At 41.8% G+C, this 15395-nt stretch overlaps 1 protein-coding gene across 1 annotated transcript; it reads right to left on the bottom strand.

The window, feature by feature from the left end:
- Positions 1–20: 20 nt before the first annotated feature.
- Positions 21–14971, bottom strand: ano10b (anoctamin 10b). Its single transcript, XM_085280488.1, has 16 exons — positions 14843–14971; positions 14669–14731; positions 12779–13041; positions 10074–10247; positions 9041–9178; positions 7503–7619; positions 7216–7332; positions 5592–5930; positions 5317–5499; positions 5112–5167; positions 4950–5024; positions 4459–4623; positions 4086–4277; positions 3873–4010; positions 3678–3794; positions 21–3587 (listed from the first exon to the last, which is right to left on the bottom strand). Exons 3-16 carry the CDS (start codon positions 13032–13034, stop codon positions 3564–3566), a joined length of 2091 nt encoding a protein of 696 aa, XP_085136614.1. The 5' UTR covers positions 13035–13041; positions 14669–14731; positions 14843–14971; the 3' UTR covers positions 21–3563.
- Between the last annotated feature and the right edge of the window lie 424 nt (positions 14972–15395).

A 15395-nucleotide genomic window follows, 5' to 3' on the forward strand; every position in this document is an offset into this window, starting at 1 on the left:
GATGGTGTGCAGTCTGTTTATTTCACAGAAACTCGCATTGAAAACAAAATGCTCTTCTTGAAAAGCTCATTTCCACCTTTATGTTTTTATTCTCTACTTGATTCACAGTTCATAAAATCCTTACTACCGATCCACTGAAACAAGCTGTTTTAGCTTCTCACCCTTTAATGCAACTTTCTTCTGATTGGCTGCTCCTTTAAAACGAAAGATGCAAATAGCAGGTAGGTGACCAGAGTTTTTGGATCACAGGGAGTACTAGTAAATACACTGACTTCCTTATAATTTTTTTAAATTATTATTATTAACTGACAAGTGGCAGAGGAAACTTTCACACCATGCCTTTAGGAAAAGAAACAAAACATTATGAAAACACCTCACCACACACAAAACTGTAAATATTTGTCACTGTTAAATAGTTTAATATTACTGCTGCAGATGTTTAACGCTGACATCCTTTTGAATACTTTCTGTATATGCAATAATACTTTTAAATACAGGATTTTTCTGTTTTTCAAGCCCTCAGCTGTTGGCTTTCAGAGACATAAGTCAAACTTCAATTTTCCAATTAAGGGTCAGGGGAGGAGACAGGCAACCAAACCCCATGCATGTTTTTGGACTATCAAGAGAACCCAGGTTACCCAGAAAGTACTCACACAGTCATAAGGAGACGCCACACAGAAGGACCTCTGACTAGATTCAAACCCAGGACTGCTGTGAGGGAGCAGTGCTAACCAAATATTATAATTACACATTATAAGCAGCTGAGTTACTAAAATAATAAAATACAAGATTTATTATGCAACTCATAATGTTGTCAGCATTATATTAGTGTCATTACTGCAAAGATGTGGATATGTAGCTTTACATAGTTGTTTCACAGTAAAAATGCACCATGCAAAGAATACTGTGTGCTTTTTCTTGCAAGAGTATGATTGTGTCTATCAAATATTCCCATCATTTTGTTTAGTTCTAAACGATCCAGAAAAAGGAAAACAAACTGCACAAATGAGCCCAGATTGTTGTCCGTTAGTTTTCTGGTGATCAATATAATCAAATACAAGAACTTCACAACAAGTAATTCCTTCTGTCAGTTTATTGAGACAGCCAGCAAATGCTGTGGTCAGAGCTGAAACTCCGATCCTTGTCTAAAAGTTTATTTTCATTAACTCGTGACCACTTCACACAAACACACACAGGCCTACGATTAGTGTCAGGATTGTACATGTGCACCTGAAGCCTCTTGAGAAACTCTCACCATCTATCAGCACCTTTGCTGAATCAGTCCTTCAGCAGGGACCAGGCTTGTGGAAAGCTGCATGCAAGTAAAATAAAAACGTGTGGTGCCCCCTGGTGGCTGAAAAGACTACTAACGCCTAAAAATAATACAATAACTTATCTAAGAACAAGACACCACTGTTCAGCATGTGCAGAGGGCATGGTGGGCTTCCCCTAGCGGCTTCACGTTCTGCACATTTCTCATAATATCTCAGATTAATCTGCACTGAACAGTGCAATAACACTCGTATAGTGATAGAGACTACAAGGTTTCAACAAGCAAGTAAAAATCCCACACATACAAAAATAATGCATTTCTAAAAGCAAAGCACATAGCGATTCTTTGGTTGCTCCTAACTGCTTTCAGTGCAAACATTGGTACACAGTTTACTGTATTTAGCTCATGCTAAATGTCAGGAAGTGCATTTGGTGTAAAACTGTGAGATCAGCTGTGAAGGCAGCTGCTGTGGTGATCCCTTATGACAAGAAAACAGTTGAAAGTAGCTTTTATAGTTGTCGTGTTGACAGTATCTTCAAGGGAGTATCCACAGTATTTCCTATTATTTGGTCCTTTGCATAAAAGTACATTTAGCAAAATACACCACTGTGTTTTGCTTTTTCGCTTCCAATACTCACTAAACTCACCTGTCATCGCTCCTAAAAATACAAGCTGTAAGTTCAAGCTGGAGGTTTTAAAAGCTGCAAAAATCAGTTTTTGGTGTCGGCACAAAAAATGTTTCTTTGTAAAGTTAATTTAAACATCCAGCAAGCACACAGTGACATTAGCATCTATTTAGAATTGTGCCTTTAGAGGACTGTAAACATGGATGAGCATTTAAATCATGGATGTAGACAAGCATGTATTCAAAGTATTGATTCAAGCAGCTTTAAAGGCTAACTTTTCATGGACAATTGTTGGTTTTTGATATTTACTCCATTGAAGATACAGTCGCCAACTATGAATCCCAAACTGCATCTTACCACCAGGTGGCAGCAGTGAGAAGAAGAAGACCCCAGAGAGAAAACCATGAAAAATATTGCCAAGTGTACTGCCCATCTTTAGAATTGCTAGTGGCCTTTCTTAAATATTGATTGTAAATGCTGTAGCTCAGGTGGCAGAGCAGGTCAGCCACTAATCAGAAGGTCGGTGGTTCGATCCCAGGCTGCCTCCTGGCTGCATGCCAAATATCCTTGGGCAAGATACTAACCCCGTGTTTGCCTACTGGTGGTGGTCAGAGGGCCCGGTGGCGCCAGTGTCCGGCAGCCTCGCCTCTGTCAGTGCGCCCCAGGGCAGCTGTGGCTACAACGTAGCTTGCCATCGCCAGTGTGTGAATGTGTGTGTGAATGGGTGAATGACTGAATGTAGTGTGAAGCGCTTTGGGGTCCTTAGGGACTAGAAAAGCGCTATACAAATGCAGGCCATTTACCATTTACCATATACATTTTCCTTTAAAAAAAAAACTGCTTTACTGTAGGACAGTCTATTTGTAAAAACACAACAATTTAAAAATAATGTAAAACCTTTAAAAAGCAATTAAAACTGTAAACAGACTATGATGTTACAAGTCCATGGCATATGCTGGATCGATCCAGCCCACTTAAATCCCTGTGTATATGTATCACGATGAAGAGATATCAAATAAAGTGAAATTAAGGCTTCGCTGCGCTCAATTGTAATACCACTTTGAACCACAAGATGGTACAGCGAGTTAGTGTGTCATCCAATTATTCAAGCGAGAGTTAGCTCAACATTCACACTGAATTTGTGTTACTATCTTACTTGCCCACCTATTTTGGTAACTAGAAAAGCACAGGCCATGCTTTAAAAAAAGAAAAACATTAGATTAATCAGGAGTCAAATTGTAAGATAGCAACGCTAAAGATGCTGGTTGGGCTGGACTACTACTCTAAAATTTTCTTATAAAACGCTGCCACCTTGTGGCGAAAGTTCTAATTACATTTTAGAGGGTTTCTGCAAAAAATACCTTTGGCCTTCACCTGCAGCGTAACAGTTACATTCCCTTTGCTGTCTAATAAACTATTTAGCTGCTGTTTCAATTGCACGGATATTATGAAGATGCATTTCAAAGTGTGCACATCACAGAAGCATTGGCTTAATCAGTGAGAAAAGAGCTGCAGATACACTTTGGGATCACACAGGGGCACAGCAGTAAACATCGTGGGCCCCGCTGGAGATCCACTACTTTTCTCCTGCTGGGTTCCACACAACGCTAAAGATGGTGGCCTCCAATGACATCAAGAACCATCTCATCAACCTTGAAACACAGTTAGGACACTTCAGGTTGCAGCTTCTGAGGGGGGAAAAACAAAGAAATTATGTCATATGGATGAAGGAGTGCACCAAAATGCTAGACAATGAAGTCAGTGGAGATGGCGTTAACCTGTTCTTTCAGGGCCTGCATGGATGTGTACTCCATTTGATCCCTCTTCTTCCTGATCCAGTCGGGTTCATCGGGAATCAGGGCTGCCATAATAAACTTGATTAAGATCAGCACGTGCTGCAAAACACACGAAGATAAACATGTCAGGGGTATACACAGAAATGTGTTTGATTAGCTGTTTAGTTCTCTTCTTACCTCCCCAAAAACAGCCAACAGCAGGACGTTCGTGCTGCTCAGGCCGCCCTCGCGACACAGCTCTTGTAACCGTGGCGACAGCAGCAGCAACCAGCAGTTAGAAATAACAGAGACGAAACTCAAGACCTCGAAGGCAACCTGGGACACGAGACAACAACGTGAACTGTTTGCTCATAAACGGGACGAGCGTGACAAAGGTTCTGACCTGCTGACCTGCCACACGCCCATGTTAGCCACAGGAGGGGAGAAGGGCTTGCGGAAGAGGTTGCAGATCTTATAGGCGTCTGATCGGATCTCCGTTATGTTGTTGATGAGCAGCAGCACGGCCGTCAGAGGATACACGCAGGAGAAAAGACTCAAATACCCAAACTGCACCAGGAGCTCTATATATTCTGCAAACAGGCCCTGGGACACCACAGGAAGCTATCACTCTCAGTGTATTATAATCAAACTGTGTTTTATAATGTATTTATTGGCTTTATTCACTGATACTGGCCTGAAAAAATATTTTTAGTTGCTATTGGCCAGATTATATTTTAAATATTTCACCCTATCAGTGCATGCCTAATGTTTTCTATATCCTCACAGGAAAAACAGGCAGGGTTCTCTGGTTCCGGAATTTGTCCTCCTTAGGGTCATCTTCACTCTCTGTCCTGTGGGGGGCGCTGATGAATCTGTCCACCAGGAAAGGTATAACCACCTCTGTCACCTGGTTAACCAGCTGACTCACGATCAACAAAGACGCCAGGCGCTGAAGAAAGTAAAACAAGGAATATAATTCTGCCACCCTTTACTTCTTCCACTTTTCCACTGATTATCTAAAGGAGTTCCCCAGAGCTTCATATTAGGACCACTGCCCTTCTTTCTATATAGAATCATTTTTTTGCAGTTATAGCTTGCTTATCTCTTTCAGTTTATTTACACAGTTAAATGGGTCTGTTTAGCAGACACTGAAATAGCTGTACAGAATATGTAATGTTCAACAGAAAGATTTTATTACAAAACAGGTGGGCGGAGTTAGAAACTCTAAATGAAATCTTTTGGCTTCTACCATAAAATGCGCAAGACGTAGGTTACCTTACGAAGCAGGGGCACATCCTGCTTGAAGAAGGCAATGTGGAAGAGCACGGCAAAATTGTTGAAGAAGGTGAACTGAAGGAAGAAAGGAGAACCTGTCAAAGAGGAATCCCTGTACTTTATAAGATAATGGTTCAAAAGGAGAGGAAAGCAGGAACTAACCACCAAAATCTTGGCTGTCAGATGGTTCTCGAAGGCGGACTCCTCTCTGTGGTTTTCTAGAGGGACGCAGTAAAAGCATTTCATTAAATGTGCAGGATTTCTATCCTAAAAATTGCCAACACACATACGGTTCAAATGAGAAACATCTCCACTGCATTAACAAACTCATGGGTCTGTATTCTCCTTGCAGTTCAGTCTCACTCACCATATTCAGTCAGACTCTGCGCCACGTTCCTGTAAACATTTCCTAGCATGTTTGTGTAAACGATGTGAAGCACTGAGGGTATGTAGAGCAAAGCCTGAGACAGCAGGGAGTTCCAGTCTTTGTGTAGCTGTTTCACCTGGGCCTCCCCCCAGTAGAAACACATCATACCGAGTACCACTAGCCCTGCAGGAGGAGGCGGGACAGGCATTTCATCTTTTACTGCTAAATCTTTGCAGAATCAGAGAAAATAGAGCAAAAAACATTTCTGCACCTACCTAGAAACAGCCCCACAACTGGGACCGACACCAGCACCATGCGCAGGTCTCTCTTCCATTCAGGGAAAAGAGGCTCCACGCGACCTGTAACGGGGTTTACGCCGAGGTCACCGTAGAAATTGGGCCGAGGCTCTGCAAAACGCTCTGCGAGGTTCATGGTCCCCCAGCGGTACGACAACGAGGAGCTCCGGCGTTTCCACAGCTCCATGAACACCGTGGACCAGATCATGCTGAACATCGCCTGAAGCATGTGGCCGCTGATCATCGGTCCTGAGTCATCATCATTAATTATGACCTTCGATCCCGAGACCGAATCCACCATTTCCTTCTTAACCTCACCTGTGATGACAGGAAGAGTTTTGTGTCCTGTCAGTGACATCCATACAGCGGGGCATCTCATGTTTAATAACTGGATTTAATCAGTCTGGAATCACTGGTCTTTGTGGGAGAAGATAGGACTTTAATGAAAAGGTGGGAAAAAGCCAACAACAGTCCTGCTTCAGACTGTTTCCAATTCATATAAGTTCACTTCTTCTTACAGAAAACATTTACTTTGAGCATTAGTTGTATTTTAAGTCAATTCGAGTCACTCCAGTGACAGTGAAGTAACCTCGGGCAGAATCAGGCTCAGGGGGATGAGGGTAGGAACAGAAGACAATTCTGTGTAGGTGTTTTCTTCTTTGAAGCACAGTATTTTATACTGTATATGGTAAAACAGCATATTTCTTACCTGAAAACTACAATTTATGAAAACAACTAATAAAAATCACCATAAAACTTCCACAACTGGTTTCTGAAATAATTCTTAAAAAGTAAACTCTCATCTTGACATGTTTCTATTAAATATTAATACAAACTTCCAACAGAAGAAAGAAATGTAGTAAAAAGGGTCTGCCACTGTGCTTTGTGTTTAATTACTGGCCGTGGGAACTGCATACATAACTGTTTTGTCTGTGTTAGGTTCTCATGGTTGTCTAAGGAGCTTGAAAAGAAAGCAACTGGACTTCTTTAAGTTTCGTGAAGACGTTTCACAGCTCATCTAAGAGGCTTCTTCAGTTCTAAAACCAAATGGTAACATGACAGGGTGATGCACGGTTTCACAGCGACTTCACCCGAAACCGCTGCTGTTAATGACTCATGCCTTTTTTCACACCTTGGCTCCAGTGTCAAGTCACATGATTAATAGGTCAACAAACCTCTTAAGGGACAACGCCCACCTGGGCTTTGACTCTCCACCATTTGATTTTAGAACTGAAGAAACCTCTTTTATAGTAGATAAAGTCCTTTATTTCGGACAGTTTTTCTCTATTACTCAAAAAGAACAAATATATATCATATATTATAAGTGGCCCATTATATAAAGTAATAATTAGAGAATTAGAGAATTTGTAAAAAATGTTTGGAATCATGTATGCTTTTCGTTCCACTTCTCACGTGTACACCACTTTGTATTGGTCTTTCACGTGGAATTCCAATAAAACTGATTCATCTTGTGGCTGTAATGTGACAAAATGTGGGAAAGTTCAAGGGGGCCGAATACTTTTGCAAGCAACTGTATAAGCATGTTGTTTTTGAGTGCCAAATACATCATAAAGGCCATATGTGGATAAATCCACACACCTACCTGAGAAGTATGAGATGGCCAGGCCCAGTATTGCAGGTGTGAGCAAAGACCAGGTGTAGAAATCAAGGAAGCTGAAGTAAAACGCCACAGCGCTTCCAAAATAGTCATTGACTGAATCTAATAAGTTAGACAGAAATATCTGGTGTGAGCACATCCACGCAGCCATCGATTATGAATCTTAATACGTTCCAGGAGTGACAAATGCATGTAATGTAAGATTTTTACAGCTATTTGAATGAACAAAACTGCACGCAAGCTTAAAAGCAGTGTGTTGTATTTCCACCCACCAAGTGGCTGAGCCAGCTGATTTCCCGAGTACCAGGCTTCACCGAGGTCCTTCAGTTTTTTTCGGTTGTGGAGGGGAAACGTGTCCACAACAACACCGGCTGAGGAAAGCTTCTGCCCTGCAACATCACTCAGTGTCATCACATCGAATCTCTTCAACCCAGGATGACTTGAAGACTTAAAAATAATCATAATCCCTAAACTGTACATATAAGCACATCTGAGGGAAGCAGTTCAGATCAGCGAGAAACTTTGCCATTCATATGCCAGTCCCACAAACCAAAGAAGAATAACTGCACATAAAGCCGCAGCTAAAAGTAGGTCCTAAGCAAAAGTGATGTTCATTACAAATAGGGATGGGTACCGGTATCCGTACCGGTAGTAACATAAACGGTAGTAACCAGACCGAAAAGCAGCGCACATGCTTTATTTCGGTGCTTTTTTTTCCTGAGATGTCATACACTTTGAATTCTAGCCAATCTTTTTATGTTTCTGAGGATAGTAGGTACGTACGTTCTTTTAGAGCAGAGCTACAGATTAAAAATGCCCAAGGTGAAGCGGTCAAAAGTCTGGCTGTACTTCACAGCAAAATATGTAAACTCAGCAGCCTGCAACAAGTGCTTTAAGGTGATACTGTGATACTGTCAAAGGAGGTAACACCTCAAATCCGATGAAACACCTGGCGACGCATAGCGTTTTTTTTTTAAAAGCCAAAAAATGCGCCATATTTGATAGCTTGCTGCGAGACCTCACACCGAGCACATCTACTGCGGGTGGGTTGCCGGTTATCGGACCCTGCCAGTGTAGCAGAAATGATGAGGATGATGATGCAGCAGCAGCCGTTCTTCTCTGCGTGAGTAGCTTAATGTTGTTGGTGTGTAATTTACGTTGAGTAGGCTAACCACGTTATTACATTAATGCATGTAAGGTGAACTAGCAAACATCATCGTAGTTACATGCGGCTGTCTTCTTGTTTAATGGCAGATACTCCCTTCACCCTGGCCAAAAAGGCTAAAATGACCAAAGAAAAAGTGGAAAACAGTTAAACATGAGAGGTTTTTGGACAAAGTTTGTGTTTTTTCCATTGTTTAAGCACTGCTTCCAGCCAAGAGTGATACCATATATGCCCCATAGCTGCAGAAAAGGCTAACATTGTTATATTTTTACAAAAAAAACAGCTGAACATGAGAGGTTTTTGGACCAATTTTGTGTTCTCCATTCTTTAAGCACCGGTTTGAGCACCGTTTAAGCACCAACACCGTTTCAAAAGTACCGGTTTGGCACCGGTATCGGATAAAACCTAAACGATACCCATCCCTAATTACAAACTAAACTAATTATTAGACCAGCCACAAATTAAGTCATGAAAGCCTTGAAAATCCATAAACCTTTGTAGGGTTGCAGCTGTATTAGCCCACAGCTGGAAGGGGGTCCTGGCAAACGCACCATGATGATAAATGACTTAAGAAAAATTACTAACACACACGTGGATGTTGTTTCTTCACACTGAAAACATGACAAAAGCACAAACCACACTCACAGATGTTGTCTCTTCTTTGCAGCATGCGGCTCTCAGGCAGGCCGGGTATCCTCAGGTCCCTCTGCACCCGCAGTCCATCCAGCTCATACTTCACTATGTACTGTCGCTCCGCCAGCGTGAGAAACACCTCCATGTTATCTGTCACACACATGAACAGAGATGCATTAAACAAACGCACATAGAGATTAATCTTTTTTTTCCTTGACCCCAGAAAGCATTTAAAGGTCAAATAGTGAAGATTTTAATGAAATCCCACATTTATTTTGTACAATACGTGAGTGCACAGTTTAACAAAGTTTTAAAGGTATTATAAAAGATCAATCTAAGCAGATACAGGAGATTTGTGCAAAAGGTCAAGCTCAGATTGTAACATCAGATGACCCTCGCTGTCATGCTAAAACATCCAAAAAATGCATTAGCTGGCCTTTTCACAATAAAGTGTTTTCTAATGGTTCAGTTGGTTCAAGTAGACTGGTGAATGTTTTTCCATTATCATCCTTTGAATCAGCATACTCAAAAATCAGTCGGAATCGCTTCAACGTTTACCCATGATGCTTTTCCTGACTTTCTGTCATCTGTTACAGCTTTGTCAAACTGAGGAACTGAAACTGCTTGCTGAAGTGAAAGAGCTACATCAAGACGCAACAGCAGACAAATGAGGATTATTTTGAGCTGTGCATCATGCAAAGCTACTGTAGTGGAATCCACGAAGAAAAATAAGGAGCTCAAATTGAGCACAGTAGTAAGAAGCTCACTCAACTGTTCGAATGCTCTTTGAACCCACACGAGTAATGAAAGAACACAGACTGGACTTTGTACTGTGAACACCTGCCAGAGTGTTTGTGCAAGTCATTTTATTATTTTTAGGAAGCTACTATTAGAGAGGAAATTCATGCAAAATAAATAATTGTGGATATTCCTAAATCGTTCTTGGATACAGTGCTCTAATAAGTCTCCCTAAGCTCTACAGGGTACTTCCTAATGTCTTGTTTAACCATGTAAAGTGTGCTCCCCCAAAGCTGCTCCACTGCACCTGAATCTTTAAAGTTGTCTCTGTCATTGTAGGAGAAGGCCTCCATGTCCCCGCTGCGGTAAGTCTTACAAAGACCCAACTCTTCAGCGGCTCGTAGTAACGTGCAGCGGGGGGCCGAGACCACGATGATATCACCGCTGGCGTCCTCACCCGGGTGGGCCAGTAATGCAGCACCTGTTCACAGTGAAGCAATGGTTAAACGGGGACAAAGAGCTGAAAAACCTTAAACATCCTTACACTCAGGAATGAGAGAATCAATTCAGTCTAAAACACGTGCAGTGCTGCGAAGAAGCATCTCCTCCCCATCCTGATAGCTTAATTTTTCCATATTTGTCACATTTACATATTTCAGATCATTAAGATAACCTGAGTCAATAAAAAATTCACTTTTTAAATTATGATTTTATTTATTAATAGAAAAAAAATCTAAAAAATCTATTTTAAAAAAGTAAATCACAAATCATCTGTGATTAACCCCATTTCTTGGAAAGCCGAGTGATATGTTTGTAGCTTGAACCTATTCGCTGGAACGTTGAAGACAATATAATTACACAGCAAGCAAGACACGAAGTAGGCAAAGTTCTTCATGTTTCTCGTGCACGGGAGAGAACCGGACAAACGCCGTTCCTTCGCTTGACCCCAGTTGCTCTCGTCCGCTCCCCCGTAACACTGCCCTTTTATTGAGGTTACATGAATATGCATAGGTTCATTAACATATGACGTCTACATACAAACAAAGAGTACCTTGCCTGTGTGTGTGTGTGTGTGTGTGTGTGTGTGTGTGTGTGTGTGTGTGTGTGTGTGTGGGGTCAGAGTGTGACCCCATAAATAACTTCCCTAAACCTGCTGGTCTGGAAGTCCAACAGTTCATCTAAACAAAAGGCACTTGGCCTAAAACAGATAAAGCCACGTTTATCCTGCCATAAAACAATAAGACAGGGTACGACCTCTTCCCATGCTCCCAGGATGTAGGTGTGCATTCCAGTGTGGAATACACACCAAGCCTTTGCAGCCTGCTAAAGATCACACATCCTATCACTACACAATTGATTATACACCTCTAAGCATATATGGTTAAATATTTCTAAGCATAAATGACAATCAACAATACAAAACCTAACATTGAGTACACTTTCGCTAGCCACGCCCAGGCCTGCCAGACCTGTCGAATCAAGAAATAATTTAAATAGAACCTGTCTGACAAAGTGAAGGAGCTAAAAGATCTAAAAAAGCAACGCATCATGCAACGATCTAAATAAATAACTGAAAAACAATGGCACTGGAAAGGGTTACAGCAGGGGTAGGCAACTCCAGGCCTCGAGTGCCGGTGTCCTGGAGGTTTTAGATGTGTCTTTGATCCAACACAGCTGATTTAAAGGGCTAAATGACTACTCAGCATTTCTTGAAGTTCTCCAGAGGCCTGGTAATGAACTAATCATTTGATTCAGGTGTGTTAACCCAGGGTGCAATCTAAAACCTGCAGGACACCGGCACTCGAGGCCTGGAGTTGCCTACCCCTAGGTTACAGAGTCATTTCTAAGGCTTTGGGACTCCAGAGAACCACGGATATAAGAAACGTGGAACAGCGGTGAACCTTCCCAGGATTGACCAGCCAATCAAAATCACTCCAAGAGCACATCAACGACTCACAGGAGGTCACATAAGAGCCCTATACAAATATTTTAAGAACTGCAGGTCTCACTTGAATCAGTTAAGGTCAGAGTTCATGTTTCAACAAGAAGAAAGAGACTTGGCAAAAATTGCATCCATGCTAGTGTTGACCATGAAGAAGACAAAGGCTCGTCTCACATTTGCCAAAAAAAAAAAACTCTTGATGATTCCCAAATATTTTAGGGAAATATTCTGTGGACTGATTAGACAAAAGCAGAACTTTAAGGGGCTTTTTGAAGATTGCTGAAGGAATTTTTGTCCCAATCTGAAAGATTTATCGCAAATGCTGTTGAAGTTCTTGCTGCCAAAGGTGGCACAACCAGTTACTGGGTTTAGAGGGCAGTTCCTTTTTACACAAGGCCACTTTTTTCCTTTAATAAATGAATTTAGAAATTGCACTTTGTACTTACTCAGGCCATCCTTGTCTAATAATAAAACTGGTTTTTCTCGCTGCACCATAAAGCACGAATGTTCATCCTTTCATACAGATTTCCCCAACCTTTCCCAACTTTGTGGTCCCTGCTAGAATTTCAGTAAGGTGTTATGTGGAGATGAGTTTGTCTAGTTTGCATAGCATTGCTTCAACACAAAACACTGCAAAGAGTCGTGGACAGAGCAGTTTTTATCCATTCGTCCAAACATCTTTAGTTGCCATAACAATGATAACAAAGTGAAAGAACATAAATATTATTATCTTAAAGAGTAGTGTGTGTGTGTTTATTAGATTCAGTGTGTTTATCTGATATGACATGTGGTTTATGGCTGGCATATGCTTTCTGTGCAGCCATGTCAGACATTTTCATAGGAGTCATTTAAATGCATTTATCTGACATGTAGCTTGGAAATGCAAATTCAATCAAATGTTTAAAGAGTAGCAATGTTTCCTGGAAATGTTACTCCTATTACGTTCATTCCTGGCACAAGAGAAATCCTCATAAATGTTTGATCCGCATGCTTTTTCTTTGAAAGCGAGTTTCCAATCGATGCAGAAACTGAAGTGAGCTCTGTGCTGTTGCTGATATCTGAGCCCTCACCTCCATCTTTCTGAGGAGCTCCAATCACCTTGATGAGCCAGCGCTTCGTCTCGGGGCCGACTTTCCCGCCAAGCTTCACCAGAACCAGCGGCTCCACCCGCTCTGAGAAGCAGCAGGGGCAGCTCACTTTGGTCCAGCCGGATCCAGCAGACGGTTTGCTCAGCAACTTTCCTCCTTTTTCATCTTTAGCCTCCAGCTGTTTGGCTGAATCACCGCAGCCCCCAGCTCCACCTTCATCAGCGCCTGCCTTACTCATGATAAGACTGGACACAAATGACAATAAAACGGTATGTTAACTGGTGCTCTTACCCTCAGTGCTAACATCGCCACCTTATTCCCCTTATTTAGTCACACTAGCTTCGTGGCTCAAGGGTCAGCAGTGACAACTGTGACAGACTGTTCACGGTCTCCAGAGGTAAAGAAGACTGATCATGGTGATCGCCACAAAATTAACCGTACCCAGAGGATAAATGCCTAATGACTGTATAACAAAAACCGCCAGCAGGCTAAAGTTTCAGCATGTGCATCCTGTAAAGATCACAAGGCTGTGGTTAGCTATAGACAGCTCACAGACACTGATCCTCAACTTTTCATTTAAGGTCAAAAAGTTATTTTTCAGATTTAATTGGTGACTAAATACACACACAACTAATGACATTTGTATCAACCTCAGCTATACTTGTGTGTTAACACTGTCACTGTGAGCAGACTAGCCTTACTGACCACTCAAAACACTTTAGAGACTACACAAGTCACATTTAACCACACATACATACAGAACTTTATTTACCTCATATTCATGGGTACTTTAGAATTATAATTAACGCCATACATATATCTGGACAGTGGGAGAAAGCCAGAACACACAGTGGAAATTCACGACAGTGGGAAGGAAAAACACCCTTTTAACAGGAAGAAGGGGAGGAAGACAGGACCAAAAGCATACTGTGGAAGAGAACCAGAGATGAATAATAACTAATGATTAAATGCAGAGTGTGTGTGTATACCCATATAATACGTGGAGAAAAAAAAGGTGAGTGAAGAAGAAACACTCAGTGCATCATGGGAAACCCCCAGAAGCCCCAGCAGCCTAGGCTTATTGCAGTGTAACTAAGGGAGGATTCAGAGTCACCTGATCCAGCCCTACAGTGACAAATGCTTCAGGAAATTATTCCTACCATTCACTTTAAAACTGAATCATAACTCTTGTTTCTGTGACAGGTGAACATACCTGTGAGACATGAGACTGCACACAAATATCATCCTGCAGCTGTAGCACATTACTTCCCTCCTGTGATCAATAAAGTATCTAACTAAACATATACTTCAAAAGTAGCATAAATAAAGTTAAATGCAGCGTTTTTTATAATGCAGGACAAGATGGAGGCGTGTTATTTATCATATTAAGTGACTCCACTGAGACCTTTTACAACGCATTATTTACACCATGAGTACAATAATATAACAGCTTATTTATTGCTAGCGTATGTTTATGCATCAGCTATTACATTATGGTAACTACCAGGCAAGCAAGGGAGGTTTTAGATTTGCATGTGAGGCTCACCACGTCATTTTGCAGACATCTGCATGCTTTGGCTGTCATTTCAGTTACTTGGTGAACTCTTAAAATACGAACTTCCTACAAATGCTGCAGTTTCTTGGGTGGAAGCTGTGGTTATATCAGCTCTAACAACGTTTAAAGAAAAATAGCTTCCTCTATTTTCACTGTATCTGCACTTGAACACACACTGACCAAGAGATACGCTTAGTGAGGACGTAACTGAAAGCAGTAGAGCACTTCCTGTGACTGAGTTATGTTTGTGCAGGCGGGGAAAGTGACAGAGAAGCATTCAGCGGTAAAACAGAGGATGAGTCAGGAAAATACAGCACCTGGCAGGGCGGGGATGATGAGGTTCTGGTCTCCAGTCCTAAAGCAGTAGCCCCTCCAAACTCCTGTTTCAGCACACACACAAACACACACACACACAACAGTGGACATGAAGGCAACAACTGATGAGCTGTTGTGAAAAAGAGCAGCACACTCTCAGCCTTGCACACACTTACCCAGCCTCAGCTTCAGGTTCCTTCCAGCTTCCTGTCTATTAATTTTTAGGTGTGTGTGTCTGAATCTATTGCAGGAATGCGGAGAAACTTCCCAGAGGCCACAGGGTGTGGAGGGTTGTTTGGTTTCTATTCAGGCTCCTCCCTCCTGTCTGCTCACTGTTACACTGCTGCAGCCGCACCCCAGGGTCCTACTGCACCTCTGCTGCTGTGTTAAAAACAGACAAACCTACAGATGTTCAGACGGTTTGGGGGTTGAAGCTAACCTATAGCGCTGGCTTTGAATATTCCAAAGAATAAAGTCTTGAAAAAGAAATGCGTGAGTAAATCTGTGAAAACACAGAAACAGGATCTTATGCAACAGAAACACGAGGCACACAGAAGTGTACACAGTAGGCTGCTGACACAAAGATTTTGTTGTTGTCCTCCTACAACACCAGAACCATAACATTGAAGACACAGAGCATGCGTGGGTAAGGTTTTAATGCAAATTTGGAGCCAATCAGATTCTCTCAACCTGGATCAGTCAATTCAATTCAGTATAGCGCCAAATCAC

This window comes from Mchenga conophoros, linkage group LG7 (assembly GCF_057382185.1).
Source record: "Mchenga conophoros isolate Kocher_MC1m ecotype Shallow Benthic linkage group LG7, M_conophoros_male_GT1.1, whole genome shotgun sequence".
Classification (NCBI taxonomy): Eukaryota; Metazoa; Chordata; class Actinopteri; order Cichliformes; family Cichlidae; genus Mchenga; species Mchenga conophoros.